The 18,729-nt window shown below is 40.6% G+C and overlaps 1 protein-coding gene across 1 annotated transcript in view; it reads left to right on the plus strand.

Moving 5' to 3' along the window:
- Positions 1-18,729, plus strand: part of TTC12 (tetratricopeptide repeat domain 12) — a 52,045-nt gene that overhangs the window by 11,988 nt on the left and 21,328 nt on the right. The window contains exons 7-13 of the mRNA XM_077964296.1: positions 3,405-3,464; positions 8,417-8,488; positions 12,280-12,340; positions 12,790-12,978; positions 14,159-14,228; positions 15,333-15,421; positions 17,770-17,938. Coding sequence (XP_077820422.1) covers positions 3,405-3,464; positions 8,417-8,488; positions 12,280-12,340; positions 12,790-12,978; positions 14,159-14,228; positions 15,333-15,421; positions 17,770-17,938 — 710 coding nt within the window. The remainder of the gene's footprint in view (positions 1-3,404; positions 3,465-8,416; positions 8,489-12,279; positions 12,341-12,789; positions 12,979-14,158; positions 14,229-15,332; positions 15,422-17,769; positions 17,939-18,729) is intronic.

Below are 18,729 nucleotides of genomic sequence, written 5' to 3' on the forward strand. Positions count from 1 at the left end.
CGAGATTAAGAATGTCTGGCTCTGGGATGTTGAGAAAGAGGATTGGAAGCAAGAAACAGGACATTCAGAGGCCAGAATGTCTGGGGAGTGATAGTGACTTAATGATAAATAAATCCAAGCAGTATAATCTCACTAGTTTAGCAATTTGGATAAGTTAGACTAGAATTGAAGTGTCACTTAAACTATTCCAATTTTGGAGAAAACTAGTTATAAGGAAGTGAATCGGTAAAAAAGATGGCCAGAGGTTGATTTAACAGTACATTGCATTACCCGAACAAGATTATAAACTTTTTGAGGGCAAAAACTACCATACACTTTTTCCCTTAATGCTTTATTTATAGCAGATGTTCAATAAATCCTTTTTTAGTTACATAACATTGGAAGCACAATAAGTCCAATTAAGGGAGTTAAGTTTCTGTTGACAATTCAGAAGCATCGCTTAAATGCAAGCAATTAATAGAATAATTATAGTTCCTTCTTATTTATTACCAAATTTGGTCTCTAAAAACATCTGCCTACTGATGCTTGTTCAGTTGTGTTACTCTGAAGTTATTTGAAAGCAATAAAATTGAATTGCTTTAAAAAAGTTATGTAATTCAGACATATCTAATTCAGACTGTCTATACTCTGATTCATCTGAATTAGTTATATTTTCACTGCACTCATTTTTAAGCAGCACTTTGATTAGTTCTGAAGAATCACATTAAGAATGAATGTGGATAAATATAAGGAAATGTAATGAAAAGGTTTGAGGGAGTGATTCCTCCCAGCTTTCCCAGGGAGAAAACTTACACAGAGACCAAAAAATGGAAAATGTACTCCCTGGTGTTACAAACCGTTTGAACCAGTGAACTATTTTTAAAATGCTTCCCCTGTGTGCATGCAGTGTTAGAAAACACTTAACAAGGACCCTGTCAATTTTCTCTTGCTAGAGAGAAAACCTAACCTTTCATTGCTTTGTTTTTCCCCTGGAGTTAATGTTTGTTTTTCCCCTGGAGTTAATGTTATGATCAATAGATTGCCGGTATAATTTAGATAAATCTGGAGTTTAATTGCTATTTGGAAAAAGTAGTTCTTTTTTAAAATGTGCAAAAGCGAAAGAGCTTGAGGAAGTTATAGGGTGTTTAATCTAAGCCTTAAGAGAGAAAGAAAAAGAAAAAGTAAAAGGCCGTGTAGAGAAATTGTTGCAACCCATAAAGACTTCTTCAGAGTCTGCACGATTCCTGAATAATAGTGCCATGAAATCATGGCCACAGCTGTCTAGAATGATGCCAGCTTCCTTCTCACATCCCCTAATTTTCAAATGAAACCTGAGACCCTGGAGAAAAGGATGATGCTTTACAGAACAGATAGCTCAAAGAGTCATCTTCTCTAATTACTACAGAATGTGAGTTAATGAAAGCACCACTTGCAGCTTCCTTGCTATGGGAGCCAAGAGCGGCATGATTTCAATGCATTTGCTGGCTGTTGCCTGCTCTCTTCTCACTTGGGTTGGATACTTGGATTACCTGTGAGTTGCAGCATTAACCCCACAATTGGCTTGTCCATGCAAATATCTCATCAGGTTTGTTGTTAAGAGTGTTGCAGTACCCTGGTACAGTTTTGATCATGGACAATCCTACGTGTAGTACTGGCTTTATTATTGGTGACTGATGGAACCCTGGAAAAGCCACTGCTCCTGGTGCTTGGCTATCCTTTTGTACAAATGGGATGATCGGTGCTGCCTCTTAGGGAGCTTTCCAGAAGAAGAGTGCTTCAAGGCTACTTAGTGCAATTTGATAAGACTTTATTGACCACTTACTGTGTCCAGTAATTAATAGAGAGGTTATAGTAGCCATTGTGCTTGTTTATAAATAGTCGTTCATTTGTTTATATTCCTCTAGTTCTCAATCTAAGTTCTCAATCAGTTAAGTTTGAATGGATCACGGAATTCTGAGTCAATTCTTGATTTTCAAGATTTTCCCCAATTCTAAGGGATTCTAAAAGAGTGCCCCAGGCATTTGATACTAAGGGTTCATGGTGATGCTCTTGACTCTCATATGTCACTCTACTTCTTTCATTTTTTTTCTGCTGTGCTCAGGAGGACAGAAGCAGAGCTTTTTTATTATATTTTGATAACAGCGTTATTGAGATGTAATTCACATACCATACAGTTCACCCTTTTATAGTACACAATTTAATGGGATTTTAGTATAATCACAGAGTTGTGCGACCATCACAATTTTTGAACATTTCATCATCATCCCCCAAAAAACTTCATCTTTACCTGTCAACTCCCCAATCCTCCCATTGCTACTCTCAGCCCGAGATAATCACCAATCTACTTTTTGTCTCTATACCTTTGTCCATTCTGGACATTTTATATAAATGAAATCATACATTTGTCCTTCTGTGACTGGCTTCTTTCATTTATCATAATGTTTTTAAGATTCATCCATGTTATGGTATGTATCAACTCTTCATTTCTTTTTGTTGCTGAATAATTTTCCATTGTATGAATATACCATATTTTATGTATCCCTTCATCACTGGTGGACATTTGGATTGTTGCCTTTTGACTATCATGAATAATTCTGCTATGAACATTCATGTATAAGCATTTGTATGGATGTATGTTTATATTCTTCTTGGGATATACCTAGGAGTAAAATTACTGGGTCATATGGTAACATAACCTTCTGAAGAACTTCCGGACTATCTTCCAGAGGGCCTGTGCCATTTTAATTCCCACCAGCAGTGTATGAGGGCTCTAATTATCTGTCTTTTTTATTCCCTTTATCATTTGGTGTTTTTCTGGAACATTCACAGCAGGGTAGACTCCAGAATTCAGCTCTTCCTTCTTGGATGTAGCTAGTGAGCTGGGTATTTTCTGTGTCCCTCTAGATCCTTCCCTGCACTGTGCCCTGGAGGGCTGACCTGTGTGGAGTGGCTCCTTGGCTTCCCAGCCTTCTAGCCTCCATTTGCATTCAGCCAATAAAATAAGAAGGAAGGAGGAAAAGTGAGACTGGGTATTATTCTCCTGGCCTTTGGCTCTAGTGAAGGCCTCAGCTCATATCAGGCAGTTCTTTTCGCAGAGCTATCCTCTCCCATTGTGTTCATTGCTCCCTCCTTCTGCCCCTTCTATTACTGCAGTGGTAATGGCTGTCCACTGTTGCTAGCTCTGAGATTCTGTAGCATCCCTTGTCAGGTTCCCTAAGCCCTGCCTTCACCGTGGAAGAGGTCCCTGGATTCAACTCTCAGTTGCCCAGTGTAAGTGTGCCATCTGTTTCCTGGCAGGACCATGACTGATCTAGGTAGGGGATAGTTCTCGCTGACATTCTACTGTTCGAATGTTCTTTCTGCATGAACTGAAAACTGCCTGATGCAGAGTTGTGTGTGAATATCAGCTGTTGGTTTCATTACAGGCTTATATGAAACTTAAGAACTATGAGAAGGCCCTGGTGGATTGTGAATGGGCTCTTAAGGTAAGAGAGTATTTCTTTTCCCCCATGATGGTATTGGGCTGAAGTAGATAGAAGGCAGCTGCCAGTGTATCAAGATAGGAAAGGGTATAACCTCTGTAGCCAGAGCTTCAGTTTCCTCATCTGTAGAATGGGATAGAATAGAATTGTTAGGAGGGTCATGACAATGCACAGAAAGTGCCTGGTTCCTAGAAAGCAATCCAGGGAGCTGCTGCTATTGAATTTTCAGTGTCTTATATTACTATAGTTCCTTCTTTACTCTTGTGTTATCAGACACTTTGTTCTATGTGTTAGTGGAAATGCCTCCTTCTCTCTTCCGGGGCCAGCCGTTGGAGCTGATTTCTGCAATGCTGCAATGCTGTTCTTCCTTGTCAGTTTGTGTTTTTTCCCTCCAGCCCTAATAATTTGAAAATATAGCATCCTCTATTTGTAGAGGAATAATCAGAAGAAAGAATTCCTATTTTTCAACTTTAGTCAGGCCTTGGGCAGATAAAATAATTCTACGCATGGCATTTCCTCCGAAATCTGCCAAAATAGATGGTGAAAGACGCATAGACGTAAAGACTGTTGATGGAAATGTTAAGAGTTACTAAAAGAGAAATAACACAATCACTTTTTAGGGACATGACCAAATATTTAAGTAACCCTTAATCCACATTCCCCTGAATTACTCTGTCACAGGGGTTTTAACTAAGTAACCAAAACTAGTGCTTCTCAGACTTCTGCACTTGCTGCTAACAGCAGAGGAGAATGGACATGAGCCCCTCGAGAGGGACTAGAAGCAGAAAGCATGAAATTTCTTTTAAGATGTGTGTTTTATCTTAAAAACCTTGTTAATTTTGCACAGCACTTCATGAAAGTTATCTGTTTGTTTTGATATAACAGCATTATTTTCAGTAACTTAGAATCAAGTAAAATTGAGGTGCCAGGAGAGTGTGCCAAGTTTATCCTGTGGCTTCAATTCTTGGGTACAGTGCAGCTACCCTAGCCTAATGAGTATGTCCGAAAACAAGAGGACACTTTCCTAGCAGCATACTGGCCATATCTGCTTTATTTCTTGTTGAGAGGGTAAGCAAAGGAAACCGGGATGAATGAGAAAGTCACCTCTGCTTATAATCATTCATAAAACACTAGGGATCCTCTTAACACTGACATCTGGAGTGTCCAATTTCTTTATCCCTTAGAAGATACAATGTGTGGCACATTTTGTTCCATTGCATGAGTATAGTCTTTAAGTTATAAGGTTGGGGCCGAAGCTGATGACGTCAAGCTCTTCACAGCTCCATCATAGGTCCACTAACCTGCTTTGTTGCCTTGCCTGATAATGATTTCTTTTTCTACCATTATTCTGCAGGAGAAGAGAGAGACAAGGATGTTTTCCTTGGTTTTTCCAGTAATAACAGCAAACAACATCATTTGCTGCATGCTCACAAAATTCTATTCTGTTCTGTTCAGTGTCAGTATTTTCTCTATTTTTCTGACGAGGAAATCAAGCCTCAGTGATTAATTAAGTACTTTGTGCAGGATCATGAAGCTAGTGTCTGTCTAACTCTAAGCCCATGCTCTTAACCTCTATAAAGGGCCTCTCCACTGCAACTTTGAACCCCATAATCCCTGGGTGTGGATGTCTTTCCCATCTGTGGAAGAAACATGATCTCCTCACAGGTTCACCAAGAGTATCTTTTCTGATCTGAAAAAGGCCAAAGGGGCAGACATACCATCATGCTGATTCAGGATAACACACTGGCCTGTTCCCAAATGTTAATTGAAGTACAATGTAATTAACAGTGAAACCGAGGCCAAGCAGGCCCAATGGAGCTGACATTAAAAAACGCTGACACTCAGCAGCCAATCTTGTTAAATGCCCAGCGAGGCTCCCAGTTGAAGAGGTTTGGGTAAACACTTGGAGAAATGAGAAAAAAAAATGTACAAAGAGTTCTAAAAACTAATAATGATTTGTTTTATGTTACAGCTGTGAATTTAAAACTTTTGCTGTCTTTAAAATTAATGTATCAATAGCGAACGTCACTGGCACTCCGTTACTAATAGTATTAGTACTTTCATGCCAACTTAATCTTTTTTGACACTTTTAAATTGGTAGAGACAAGCTTATGTGATATTTCAAGATTGATGTTTCTTGTCAAGGAAGATAAGGCAGCAAAGCTGGTTTCAATTAGGACCAGAATCATTTCTTTCTCAGCAGAACACTTCTTGCACAATGAAATACATCTTCCTCTGAAGGCAGGATTCCTTTAAGGGGAAGCTGGGGTTCACCCAAGAACATTCTGGTGAGGGTTGATACATGGTCAAAGGACAATGGGCCTATTAGTGAGAAAAATCCATTAGCAGCCTTTTGCGTCATTGTCTTAGGAAGGCAAATTCACAGCTATCCACACTTCACGGTGACACACGATAGGTCGGGGACAAGGCTTTAATGCTTGGGGCTTGGTTTCCCCCACCTGCCGTAACCCCGGTGCTCTGCCAGTGAATGTACTGTGAATATTTGGCTTTCATGAGCTGAAGTGCTAGAGTTTCCTCTTTTCTCTTTGACCATCCCTTTCCTGCTTCCTCAATTTTATCCTTTTTGAATTCGTGAGGGATCACCCCTCTGCTCCCTGTCTTTTGTCTCTGTACAGTTACTCTTTTACAGCTCTCTTCTCTCATGGGCTCAACTCTTATCTCTGCAAATGGCTCTCAGACCTACTTCCCCAGTCTCCCCTTCCCCAGCTCCAGGGCTGCATGTCAGCTGCCTCCTGCAGGTGCCTTTTGATAGTCTTGATGTCATCTGAAACTCGGTATGTCTAGAAGCCAACTCTTCATCTTCTCACTCAGCCTTTCTCACTCCCTGCCCTAGCTGACCTCTTTCTGTTAATGACACACCACGTCTTTCAGGTATCTAGGCCCCTGGTTTTGACTTCACATCCTCCATCACCCTTATCACTGATAGTTAGTTGATGCTGGTCAGATCTTTCTTTGACATAGCTCTGGCATCTGCACTTCCTTTCCCTTCCACTGTCACCAGGACTTCAGACATTAGCCCTTGTTCTAAGTGATTATTCTGCTCTCCTTACTCATCTCTCATTGTTCAGCCCACCATACCTCTTGTTCAGCCTTTCCCTCCTCTGATCACATCTGCATGCCACCTTCCTACCAGCTTACCTCCACACTGCCATTGGTGACTCACCCTCCTCCAGTGTGGCTCAAGATGGGATCTTCTCTCCATCAAGTACCTGCCCCTCGATCCCAGCTGGACTGTCCCCAAAGCCCCTTGTACTCTCAAGTTCTTGCCCAGCCCACTCTCCCTCCATCCTCCTCTCTTCACCTCTATGTGTCACTAAGACTCAGCCCATATCCCTCCACCTTTGCATGCCCTTTTAAAGACTGCATTTTCAAGCATATTTTCTTCCACTGATTTTTTTCAGTAGCATTTTCTATAGCATTTATATGCTCTTTTCTGTAGCACCTTTCTGAAGGAGATTTGGTGTCATTTTTAAACCCTTGAGAGTTTAATGGCCAAATTTCAAATTCCAGCTCTTCCACTTGTTATCTGTGTGACCTTGGGCCTCTCCAACCCCTAGTTTTCACATCTGTAAAATAGGGATAATAACTGTATCTGCTTCGTAGAGTAGTTTTAAAGCTTCTGTGAGATCATCCATATGAACCATAAAGCTTAGTGCCTGGCACATGGTTTGGGCTGAACAATCATGCACATTTATTTTTATTATGACTTCCATTCACTTAGCAGTGAATTGGGAAATGATATACACAAGAATGTATCTCTAAAAGCTTCTCCAACAATTATTGTTCTCTCTTTTATTATTGTTGTTATTCTTCTCTCTTATTATTACTGCTCTCTTTTATTAAATTTAGATTTTTCTCTTTTGCTCTGAAATGAATTGCTGCTGATATAACTGCAGCAATAGCAGCTAATACTCTGTTACCCAGAGCCACACCAAGTGTTTTACATAATTTCTTTCTCACAACAACCTGAGAGAAATACTATTATTGTCTTCATTTTCCAGGTGAGGAAAATGAGTGTCAGAAAAGTTAGGCGGCCTGGCCAACAACATGCCACTTTTGCTGAGTAGCAGAACAAGGATCCACCCAGGACATTTTAGACTCCTGAGCTTGAACTCTTAACCTCTTCATATCTAAACCTTTGAAGGGCATCTGATTTGGCACAATGTCTTGCATATAAAAGAAGTTCAATAAATGTTCATTAACTGGATGTCTTAGATTTTAGTGTATGTCTCTGTCAAATCATTCCCTGTGGAGTTATAATGACTAGGGTCAGGCAAGTGCAGGGCCCCCTGTGTAAATGGTCTAGTTTCAGCCATAAGTTTCAATCCTGCCTTTTGAAGGGGGCATCCCTACTAATCTTAAGTAATATGAACAGAACGTCCCAGTACATATGTTGTGGTTTATTTGGGAGGAGGGACTTCCCAGGCCCACTAAGATGTAATGGTAACCTCAGCTATTTTCTTAGAGTAAGTTCTCTTCTAGTAAACCAGTGACTCTCAAACTTAGCTGCATGTTTACCTCAACTAGAGAGCTTAAAAACTTATTGATGCCTGGGTCTTATCCCAGAGTATAATGTAATTGATGTGGGGTGCAGGGCCGGCAGGATTTTTACAAGCATCCTAGATGATTCTAATGTTCTGCCAGTGTTAAGAGCTCTTCTAAACTGAGGGTTTGCTTCCTGATTGCGTCTCATTAAATGGAAATGAAAAGTGGCAGGTATCATTAATTAATTTGGTGAAGAGCTTGCTGCTGCACCCAGGCTCCTTGCAGACATCAATTAGTTTGGTCACAAATGCACAAAAAAGTTTTGTCAATTCTGGTAGTTGCCCTGAGAATCAAAGCTTCGCCTTAACTCTTTTAGCTGTGTAGTGAAGGGAGTGGCAAATGACTTCACATCTTCTAAAACTTCTGATCAGTCATTCTCTTTTATGCAGTGTGATGAAAAATGCACAAAAGCATATTTTCACATGGGAAAAGCCAACCTGGCCCTGAAGAACTACAGTGTGGTAAGTTCTTAGAGGAATGTAATTGACATGTTTGATCACAGACTGATGCTCCCAGTTGTGCTAGAGGAGAACCATGATTCTCCAAGCTGATTAGATATCAATCCATCCTTCAGTATTTTCCAAGGTAAAGCTCAAGATCGTAAAGTTGGGAAGAATTTTGGGTGTCAGTTCAGCTCCACCAGTTGTAGGACTCTCTTCTGCAACATCCCCTACCAGTGTCTGTTCAGTCTCTGGAGAGAAAATACATAAGCAAAAAGAGAAAACAAAATTTGCTGTAACCTCATCACCCAAAAGTAACCATGCAGATCAGTCAACCTGTCTCTCTATCTATCTATCTATCCATCTATCCATACTAAGATATTTTATATCGTTAAAAGTAACTTCATTGAGATATAATTCACATACCACACAATTCATCTGTAGAATGTATAAAAACTATATGATTCAGTAGCTTTTAGTATATTCACAGAGTCAGGCAGCCATCACTACAATCAATTTTAAAAAATTTTCATCCCTTCCTGGACAAACACTGTACCCATTAGCAGTCAGTCCCCTTCCCCCAGCCCCATCTCAACCTTAGGCAACCACCAGTCTTTCTATCTCTATACATTTGCCTGTTCGGTAGATTCCATATAGAGTCATACGATCTGTGGTCTTTTGTAACTGAGGTCATTCACTTAGTATAATGTTTGCCTGGTACATTTATGTTGTAGTGTGTATCAGTTCTTCGTTCCTTTTTTTTGCTGAATAATATTCCATTGTTTGATACCATGTTTTATTTATTCATCAGTTAATAGACATTTGGGTTGTTTCCACTTTTTGCCTGCTATGAATAACACTGCCATGAACATTCATGTGCAGGGTTTTCTTTTTTATGTTTACTGTCCTCTTGGGTATATATCTAGAAGTGGAATAGCAAGGCCGTATGGTAACTCTGTGTTTAACCTTTTGAGGAACTACCGAACTGTTTTTGAAAATGACTGCAGCATTTTACATTCCTACCAGGAGTGTATGAGGGCTCCAGTTTTTCCACATCCTCTTCAATACCTGTTATCTATTTTTTTGTTGTAGCTATTCTAGTGGGTGTGAAGTGATATGTCATTGTGGTATTGATCTGCATTTTTTTGGTGACTAATGATGTTGATGATCTTTTCATATGCTTATTGGCCATTTATATATTTTCTTTGGAGAAATTTCTTTTTTTTATAATGAGATGTAAATGTCATTTATATATTCTGAATACAAGTTTCTTATCAGATACATGATTGCCAAATATTTTCTTCCACTCCTTGTATTACCTTTTCATTTTCTTGATGATGTTCTTTGCAGCACAAAAATGTTTAAGTTTGATAAAGCCTCAATTACCTATTTTTTCTTTGGTTCCTTGTGATTTTGGTGTTATATCTAAGAAATGATCATCTAATCCAAGGTCAGGAAGATGTATACCTATATTTTCTTCTAAAAGTTTTATGGCTTAGCTCTTAAATTTAGCTATCTCTAATCCATTTTGAGTTCATTTTTTGTATGATGTGAGGCTGGGGTTCAACTTCACTCTTTTTCATGTGGATGTCTACTTGTCCCAGAACCATTTGTTAAAGAGACCATTCTTTCCCCCATTGAGTGATTTTGGCACCCTTGTCAAAAATCAATTGACCATAAATATATGGGTTTATTTTTGGTCTTCCAGTTTTATTCCATAGATCTACATGTCTGTCCTTGTGCCAGTACCACAGTGTCTTCATTTTTGTAGCTTTGTATTAAGTTGAGAAGTGAGAGTCCTTCAGCTTGGTTCCTCTACTTTTTCAAGATTGTTTTAGCTATTCTGGTGCTCTTCAATTTCTGTATGAACTTCAAGATTATTGTGTCGATATTTGCAAAGAAACCAGATGGAATTTTGATGGGTATTACATGAATTCATAAGTCAATTTGGCAAGTACTGCTATCTAAACACTATTAAGTCTTCCTATCCATGAACATAGGATGTCTTTCCATTTATAAGATATGTCTTTAAAATAAATTGCTTCATATTATACATTTTTTAAAAGTTTGTTGGATTTTAATTGTAAATGTAATGCAGGCTTATTGTAATGAAGCTAAATAAAAGAAATATGAATAAAGGAAATGTTAATCTTTCCGTGTCCACCAATTTTTATTTACTCATTCAATTTATTCATTCAGCAGATATTTATTGCATGCTTTCTATGTGTCAGACACTGTTAATACAGGCAATAAAGAATACATCAGTGAAACTAGACAAAGCCCTTGGCTTCATGGAACTCATGTTCTTGGGGTAAGGGTGACCAGGAGACAAAAAACAATCAAATAGATGTGTAGTACGTTACATGCACTATGTTAGATAGTGGTATGTAGTACTGAGAAAAATAAATCAGGAAGCAGTAAAGATGAGACTGGTTTTATATAGAGTGGTAAGAAAAGGCTTTCTAAAGGAATGGAGGGAGTGAAGTGAGCAAACCATGTGGATATATAAGGGAATAAATTCCTGGTGGAGGGATAGCTAGAATGCAGCCAGCAAGAGGAGAGCAACAGGAGATGAGGTCAAACAGGTGATAATGGTGGGGAAGGGGCTGATCCTGTAGGGCCTTACAGGCTTTTCAAAGGACTTTGGCTTTTACTTTGAGTGATCTTCAAGCTTTATTGGAGGATTTTGAGTAAAGGAATTAAATGATCTGACTTATATTTTAAAGGATTACTCTGACTGCTAGACCGAGCATGTGTTTCGGCATGGTAAGATAAGAACAGAGAACGAGTGATAAGGCTATTGCAATAAATATCCAAGCAAGAGGTGATGATGGGGACCAGGTTGGTAGTGACGGAGGTGGTAAGAAGTGATGGGATTTTGGATACTTACTGACAGTGAAGCCAACAAAAATTGTTGCTAGGTTAGATCTAGGGTTGAAGAGAAGTTGGATACAGGGTCGCTCTGATGTATAGACTTCTATTCCTGCGACACCATTCTCTACTTTAATGTGCTATTTTTTCCTTCAGTTTGTTTCTTAACTCTAGTCTTCTAGAAGAACTTTGAACCTTCAAGATTATCTCAGAACTGTTTGTTTGTTTGTTTGTTTCTTTTGGGGTGTTTTTTTTTTCTGAGCTTTTTCTCTAGGTGACTGGTTAGATTATACTCTGGGCAGTTCTTATATTCCTGTGAGAAATACAGCACTAAGCCCAGGAATCCCATGAACTAGAATCTTCATTTTTCCAGTAACTTTCTATCTAGCAATTTCCTCAATGAGAAGCTGTCACTCTTGAGTTTTCCAGCTGACTCTTATGTGGCCAATAAATGGATCCCTTACTGGTTCTCTTCACAGCCTGTACATTTAACTAGGCAGTTCTCTTTTCCTATTCCCGAGTCTCTGTCAACATTGCCTCTAGTTTCATCTATTTCCTAACTCCCTATGGACATATCTGACAGCCTTCTGTGCTCTCTCAGTGCAAATATCGTATCTAAGTTTTGCATTTACTTTATGATTATTTCTATCCCAGACAGACATGATCCACAAGAATTTAAGACTGGATATTTTTCATCCTGAGCATCTAACAACACTGTTTCTTTAAAACGAATTTTGAAATAATACCTGTTGCCCCCTAGAACTGGAGAAGCCTGAACAAAATGTCAAATGCACACTGTGTTCCTGTGCCTGCCTTCTGCACTGGGAGCAGGAGGAGGCGTGGAGAAAATAATGAAGCAGCCAAGCCCAATGACACCCATTGTCTTTCTCATAATCATGTTTACCCCAACCACTCTTCAAGGTCTTGTTTCTTTTTTCTAGTCTAGAGAGTGTTATAAGAAGATCTTAGAAATAAACCCCAAGCTGCAAACCCAGGTGAAAGGTATGTTCCTGCTGAGACCCCTTGTCTGAACTCCACCTCCCTCTGCCTCCTGCCTTAGAATGCCTTCCGTGCTTTCACTGCTCTTGGCCACAAGGCAGCAGCGGATCCTCTTTCCTGCACAGTTCAGTCTTCTGTGTTAACTGGCCCACTCTGCTCCTCTGCTTGCTGTAATCCCTTGCAAATATTAATATTTGCCTTCTTCATTTTCTACACCATCCTCCCTTAGACACTTTTAGACTCCCTTGAATCTCCAACAAGGTTTAAGATTCTGGTCGTAGATTTAGACTGTTTCTAAAATTTTCCTTGCTAAAGAAGAGTTTTAATTATTTTAATGCTTTATGCTTCTCAAACTCCCATTCTCAAAAGAAAGTAAAAAAAAAAGGTTGCTTCTTGTGTGGTATTGTTGATTGTTAGGGTTTTGTTTTGCTTTTCCTTTCTTGTTTTTCTAGATTACCTGAATCAAGTAGATCTTCAGGAAAAAGCAGACCTTCAAGAAAAGGAAGCCCATGAACTGCTGGATTCAGGAAAGAACACAGCTGTGAACACCAAGAACCTCCTGGAGACCCTTTCCAAGCCTGACCAGATCCCCTTGTTCTATGCAGGGGGGATTGAGATCCTGACTGAAATGATAAAGGAATGTAAGCCAGAGATGTGTGTGATCTCACGAGTGCTGTCAGTGTGAAGGGACATGTTCAGAGGTCTGCCCTCAAGAATCCCTCCCTTTCTTCCGCAAATATTGATTGAGGATGTACTCATAATGTAGCTGCTAAAAGGGGTGCACAAGAATGTCCTCCCGCCTCTGCTCCGTCCTCTTTACAGAGTGTGCGTACACTCAGCACACATGTAAGAAACATACACAACACAACACATACACATGGCACACGCTCCATATATACTTACATACGCCACACATGCGCTCAGCTTTCACTCACTTGAATATATCCTTATATTACGCACACACCACATACCGCACACAGCACACTCACACCATAAGTACTCATGTCAGTCCACATATCTTGCGCACACTCCACCCTCACATTTTCTTCACACACCCCATGCACATCCTGCATGTGCTCCACATATACCCCCACAGACACCTCAAGCATCCCATACCACCTCGCACACTTTCCCTCCACTGTGGAGGAATGGAAGACAGAATTTTATAGGTTAAACTGTAAGGTTCACCCAGTTACACTGATGGCTGCTTAGGATGTGAAAATGGTTTCAGAGCAAACATCAGCTCTCCTACTAATGAGGGTCATACTGTTTTCTTTTACTAGCTCTTGTAAACATTGTTACCAAGGCTTAAATAATCTCTATACTCAGTGACAGCATGTTGTTTGTACAAATAGATGGGGTGTCTGACTTCTCTTTAGTGTACAATGGAGGGCATACAAATACCCCCTTTAGCAGTTTCTTGGAGATTATAAATTCCTCTCTAGAGCCTGGAAATAGCTTTGAAATAAATATTTAAGAACAAATGGATATGCTGGTACTTCCCATAGGTTAAGCAGCTCTGGGAAGCTCTCTAAAGATTACAGAATGATGAGCTGTGCAGATAGCCCTTGTGGCTACCCCAGCTCTGTTCTCCTTCTCTAAACAGTCCCTCTACCTGAGAGGCACTGAGGCCTCTGACACTGAGAGGTTGCTGACAGTTGTATTTTTCCAAATGTAAAGTTGATTTGTTTCTGCCAAACCATTCATGTGGGCACCGTGACATTCCATATTAGGTTTCTCATTAGCAGGTGGCTGTGTCGCAGCTAGACACCAGCCAGCCAGTTTGGGAGTCTAAAGTGGTTTTCTCTGTATCTGTTTCAGGCACAGAACAAACTTTATTCAGAATGCACGATGGATTTAGTATCATCAGTGACAACGAGGTCATAAGAAGGTAGGGATGTTCATAAAGACAGCCCAGCATCAAAGCAAGGGAAGATAACCACTTCTTATGAAATCAGACACGAGGCATATAGACAGTCACATTTCTGAACATTACCACCCTTCAATCAGTAGTGGGGGGCTCTCCAGGAGTGCAAAGCTATTACACGAACATCTTTGAGTGCTGGCCTTAAAGTCGCTGGAGTTACACTGCAGTTAACAATTGAGGCTGGGCACGGTGGCTCATGCCAGTAATCCCAGCACTTTGGGAGGTCAAGGCGGGCGGATCACTTGAGGTCAGGAGTTTGAGACCAGCCTGGCCAACATGGTGAAACCCCGTCTCCACTGAAAATACAAAAATTAGCTGGGCATGGTGGCGGGCACCTGTAATCCCAGCTGCTCAGGAGGCTGAGGCATAAGATCACTTGTATCTGAGGGGTGGAGGTTGTAGTGAGCCGAGATCACGCTACTACACTCCAGCCTGGGTGGTACAACCAGATTCAGTCTCAAAAAAAAAAAAAAAACAATTTAAGAGAGAGGAACAGCAGCACTTCCCAGGGCTCCTCTAAGCTCTTCAAAGTCAGAGAAATTATCATTCTTGCTGCTTTCCCACCAGTTTTTGCAAGGTTGTCATTTGTTTATTTCTTCTTTTGGAATTTGCTGATCATATCAAGAGTGATATAAATGTAAATGGCCCAATCCCATTTATAATTTCATCTGAAGAAAGACCTGTATGGTAGGAGGCAGTTTGCTAAAGTGACTGTATTTTAATTTCAGTCGTTCTGGTGCTTCCTGAGGCTTAGGATACCGGTGTGGGTTGGAGTCACCAGTACATGTCTTGTGTTCTCAGCCACAGTTCCTTGGTCCCAGTGCAGCCATCACCCATGGCACTGGCTCACTGCCTAGCCTCTGTACAGCCCAGGCTTCCTCAGTCCGCGTCCTTGGCCTGGGACTCATGGTTCCATGATTGATCCTGGTGACCCATGGCTCTGGATTATAAAACTATACTTTCTGAAACCTGCATTTGGCGAATCTCAGGATGAAATAAAACCAAATGGAAGAGAAAATCAAGGCTGATTTTCAGACTTTTAAGATAGCCCTCCTTTGTCCATTCTAGGTGTTTTTCCACAGCAGGAAAAGATGCAATTGAAGAGACGGTCTGTGTGTCTGTTCTCAAGCTCTGGCAAGCAGTGTGCTGCGGGAACGGTAAGCCTGGGTAATCACCACTGATCACCATTAATGCGCTGCGTGCAAGGGAGTCCGCTGTTGGGCTGACTGTCTTCCCCAAAGGCCAGGCCCTGGAGAGTTGATGTCTAGACTTCCCCACACACTCGCTCCCTCCAGGAAAGCTTATGGATCAAAAGCAAGGTAGACAGATGAGGGGTGAGGTCAATGAAGGGAGGAGGTTGTCAGCATAATGAGTGGTCTCCTCTCTCCTCTCCTCCTGCTCTTTGCAGACTCATGACTTCTGTTCGTGCACTGGCAATGAGGTAGATGGAGTTTTTCTTTTCTTGTCAGCCTAAAATATTTTTCCTTTTTGCTAACCACAGTACCTTTCCAGCATCCTGAGATTTATAGTCATCCCCGCCGGTATCTTCAGACACTAATTAGCGTCTAGTATTGAGATAGTAGAATGCCACGGGCATTTTATTTACTGGGCTAACACTTAGGCTTTTTGCATATTTGCATCTTCCAGGGTTCATTACGTTTTTGTATAATCTTTCTTAATCTCTTTTGTAACTTCAATGTAAATACAAATTTTAGTTACTTCTGTCATTTTTAAGAAGTGTGTTTCATAGGAAAAAGTTTGACGCTGGACAGAAACACTGAAAATGGGGATAATAATAGCTATGTCTCCTTTTCACAGGGCGACTGTGGGGAGCCAGCGATAGAGCTTGTGAATGCAGTTTGTATACTCTGAGATGTTAAGTAGGAGATAATGCCTTTTTTTTCTCTTTTTTAGTAGAGTAGAGGAATCAAGAACTTAAGAAATTAAACTCTTGAAAATCTAGACAATTGGGGGGCCTATTTCCTGACAAGCATTAAGGGGAATTATGCCCAGACTACTATCATCATCAAGGTGCCTTGCTACTCTGTGTAAGACCCTGCACCAGCTTAGGGCAGTGTTTTTGCAAACTCCCCTGCAGGAGGGTGAGGAAGGCAGGACTTGGCGATGGTATGTCTACTCAGTGTGAACCTGACATAACCATCTATTTACTCTATTTCTGTGAACCTATTTATTGTTTCTGTGAACCTTACAGTTACATTTTTTTATCATCTGAAAAATATTTTCAGATACCTGTGATGTAAATGCTGTGTCTCAGGTCAATAAAATCTTGATATATCTAACTCAATAAATGCAAAGCAGTTTTTCAAAAGGGCAAGGGAATGCTTAAAAGTAAGGAAGTGAAAATATGTCAGTGATCTATTGTGGAGTGGGGAATAGAAGCCAATTACAGGGTAGGATGTATATTTTACACATTATTTATATGAGAGGTGAATAATACCTCCTTTGGGGAATGGGCTTACCTGGAGGGGTATCAACTAACTCTGTGTTGTTTGAATTATTTATATCAAGCTACTTTTCTAGTATAAGAAAAAAATATATAATCAACAAGGACCTTTTCATTTCAGAAATCGGTAGATCCTATCTTACATGGACAAGAGTAATTATAGGTGAAGTGTGGGACTGAGATGTAATGTTTGCAACGAAAACATGGTTTGATATGTGGGCTACACATAGGATCCTGCAGTCCTGTTACTCCGGCTCTTTCAGGGCAAGCAGAAACCTGGTGTGTGTCTTCTCCTGGATGCTGTGTGCTGTGTGTAAATGGGCAATTAGCACAGGAGGGGAGAGAGCCTAGGGTAACGAGGTCCATGTGATGGGACCCACCCCTTTGAGAGCCAGTTTGCTCTGTTTCACAGCTTTGCCTCATACTGCAGTCTGTACCCTGCAGTTTCAAACAAATTCATGTACCTGGTCAGAAAATGAAGCAGATGAAAGGGGATAAATCTACTGCCACCACCGTGGAAGAGCTTATGTTCTAGGAAGGAGGGCACACTTTATTCTTTAATGCTCTTATGTGATATTTTAGTTTCCTGGATAACATTTCCTCAAATGACCACTCTAGCCATTGTGTGAATATTGATGGTCTAAAGACATTCCACAATTAAACTGATTTATTTCCCTTTGCTAGTGTTTCCAGATACCACACACCAAGGAGGCTTGACAATAATAATGACATAGTTGATTTCTGGGTGCCAGTCCCTGTCTGGCACAGGCACGTACTGATTCATTTAATCCTCATGACGTCCCTGTAGGTAGGAACATAATCCTCATTTTACTGATGAGGAGACCAAGGAGCACTGGTAAGGTCACTCCCCTGGGCATTCAGACCCAGCAGTCTGGTTCTAGAATCCACACTCTTACACTTCATTATCCTGCCTTCAAATGAGTGGGCACCAGTTGAGTTTCCCATTAGGAGAGAGGGTGACAGAGCTAGTTTAATTGCCGTGATGGCACGCACAAGACACACAACGCCTGTGTTTTGCAGAGGAAAATCAGCGTGTGCTAGTGATGCACCCTGACAGGGCCAGGCTGTTGGCCACCCTCTTGTCCTCCAAGGTCCTGGCCATCAGGCAGCAGAGCCTTGCCCTGCTGCTACAGCTCGCCCAGACTGAGAGCGGACGGAGCCTGATCATCAGCCACCTTGACCTGACCAGGTAAGCCTCTGCTGGCAGGATCTTCCTGGGACATCTCGTGTCATCACTTGACAAGTTCAGGCGTGCCTGTCTCCCCCTTATATCTCTGATGTGTGACTTGAAGGATCAATAACAGAAAGAGCCTTTGACAAGAGTGCTCTGTCATGAGGACCTCTGAGACAGACTCCTGTCTGAACTTGGTACCATGGACAGTTTCACTTCTCCTGAGCAACTGGCTTGTCCCCATCCCATAAATGGTGCAAATGGCAGCCCTTCCATAGCCAGATCAGGAGCCCCACCTTAAAATAGGTTACTTGCTTCTGTGCCTTTGGTCTCGGTCCTATCTCTACCTTGTTCCTACCCTTCCTTTTCTTCTTTCATTCTTATTTGAGGTAATCCTATCTTATTCTATGTGTCCTTAAACCCTTTCTAGAACAAGATGCACTATGAATAAATAAAACATTTCGAATACTGTTAAATGGAGGTCTTTCCAAAGTGTAAGACTATGAGCATAGAATGTGTGTCCCCTAAGTAGACTTTCTAGAAAGATTACTGAACCACAGTGATTCCGCCCAGTTCTTTATAATTTATTACTTCATTTTTAAATTATTTATTTATTTGTTATTTTGCTTACTTGTTTTACTTATTCATTTATTTACTTTTATTAAGTTTTCAGTTTATCTTTACATGATTAGTTTGAACATATGAAATTGTCACTTATTAGATCTAAAAGGTTGCATGCCCGCCATTTCATGTGGTTCAATCTAACAGAAACAGTGGCGATTATTGTAACTTGCTTTATAAATGTTTCT

Source organism: Macaca mulatta, chromosome 14 (genome assembly GCF_049350105.2).
Source record: "Macaca mulatta isolate MMU2019108-1 chromosome 14, T2T-MMU8v2.0, whole genome shotgun sequence".
Taxonomy (NCBI): Eukaryota; Metazoa; Chordata; class Mammalia; order Primates; family Cercopithecidae; genus Macaca; species Macaca mulatta.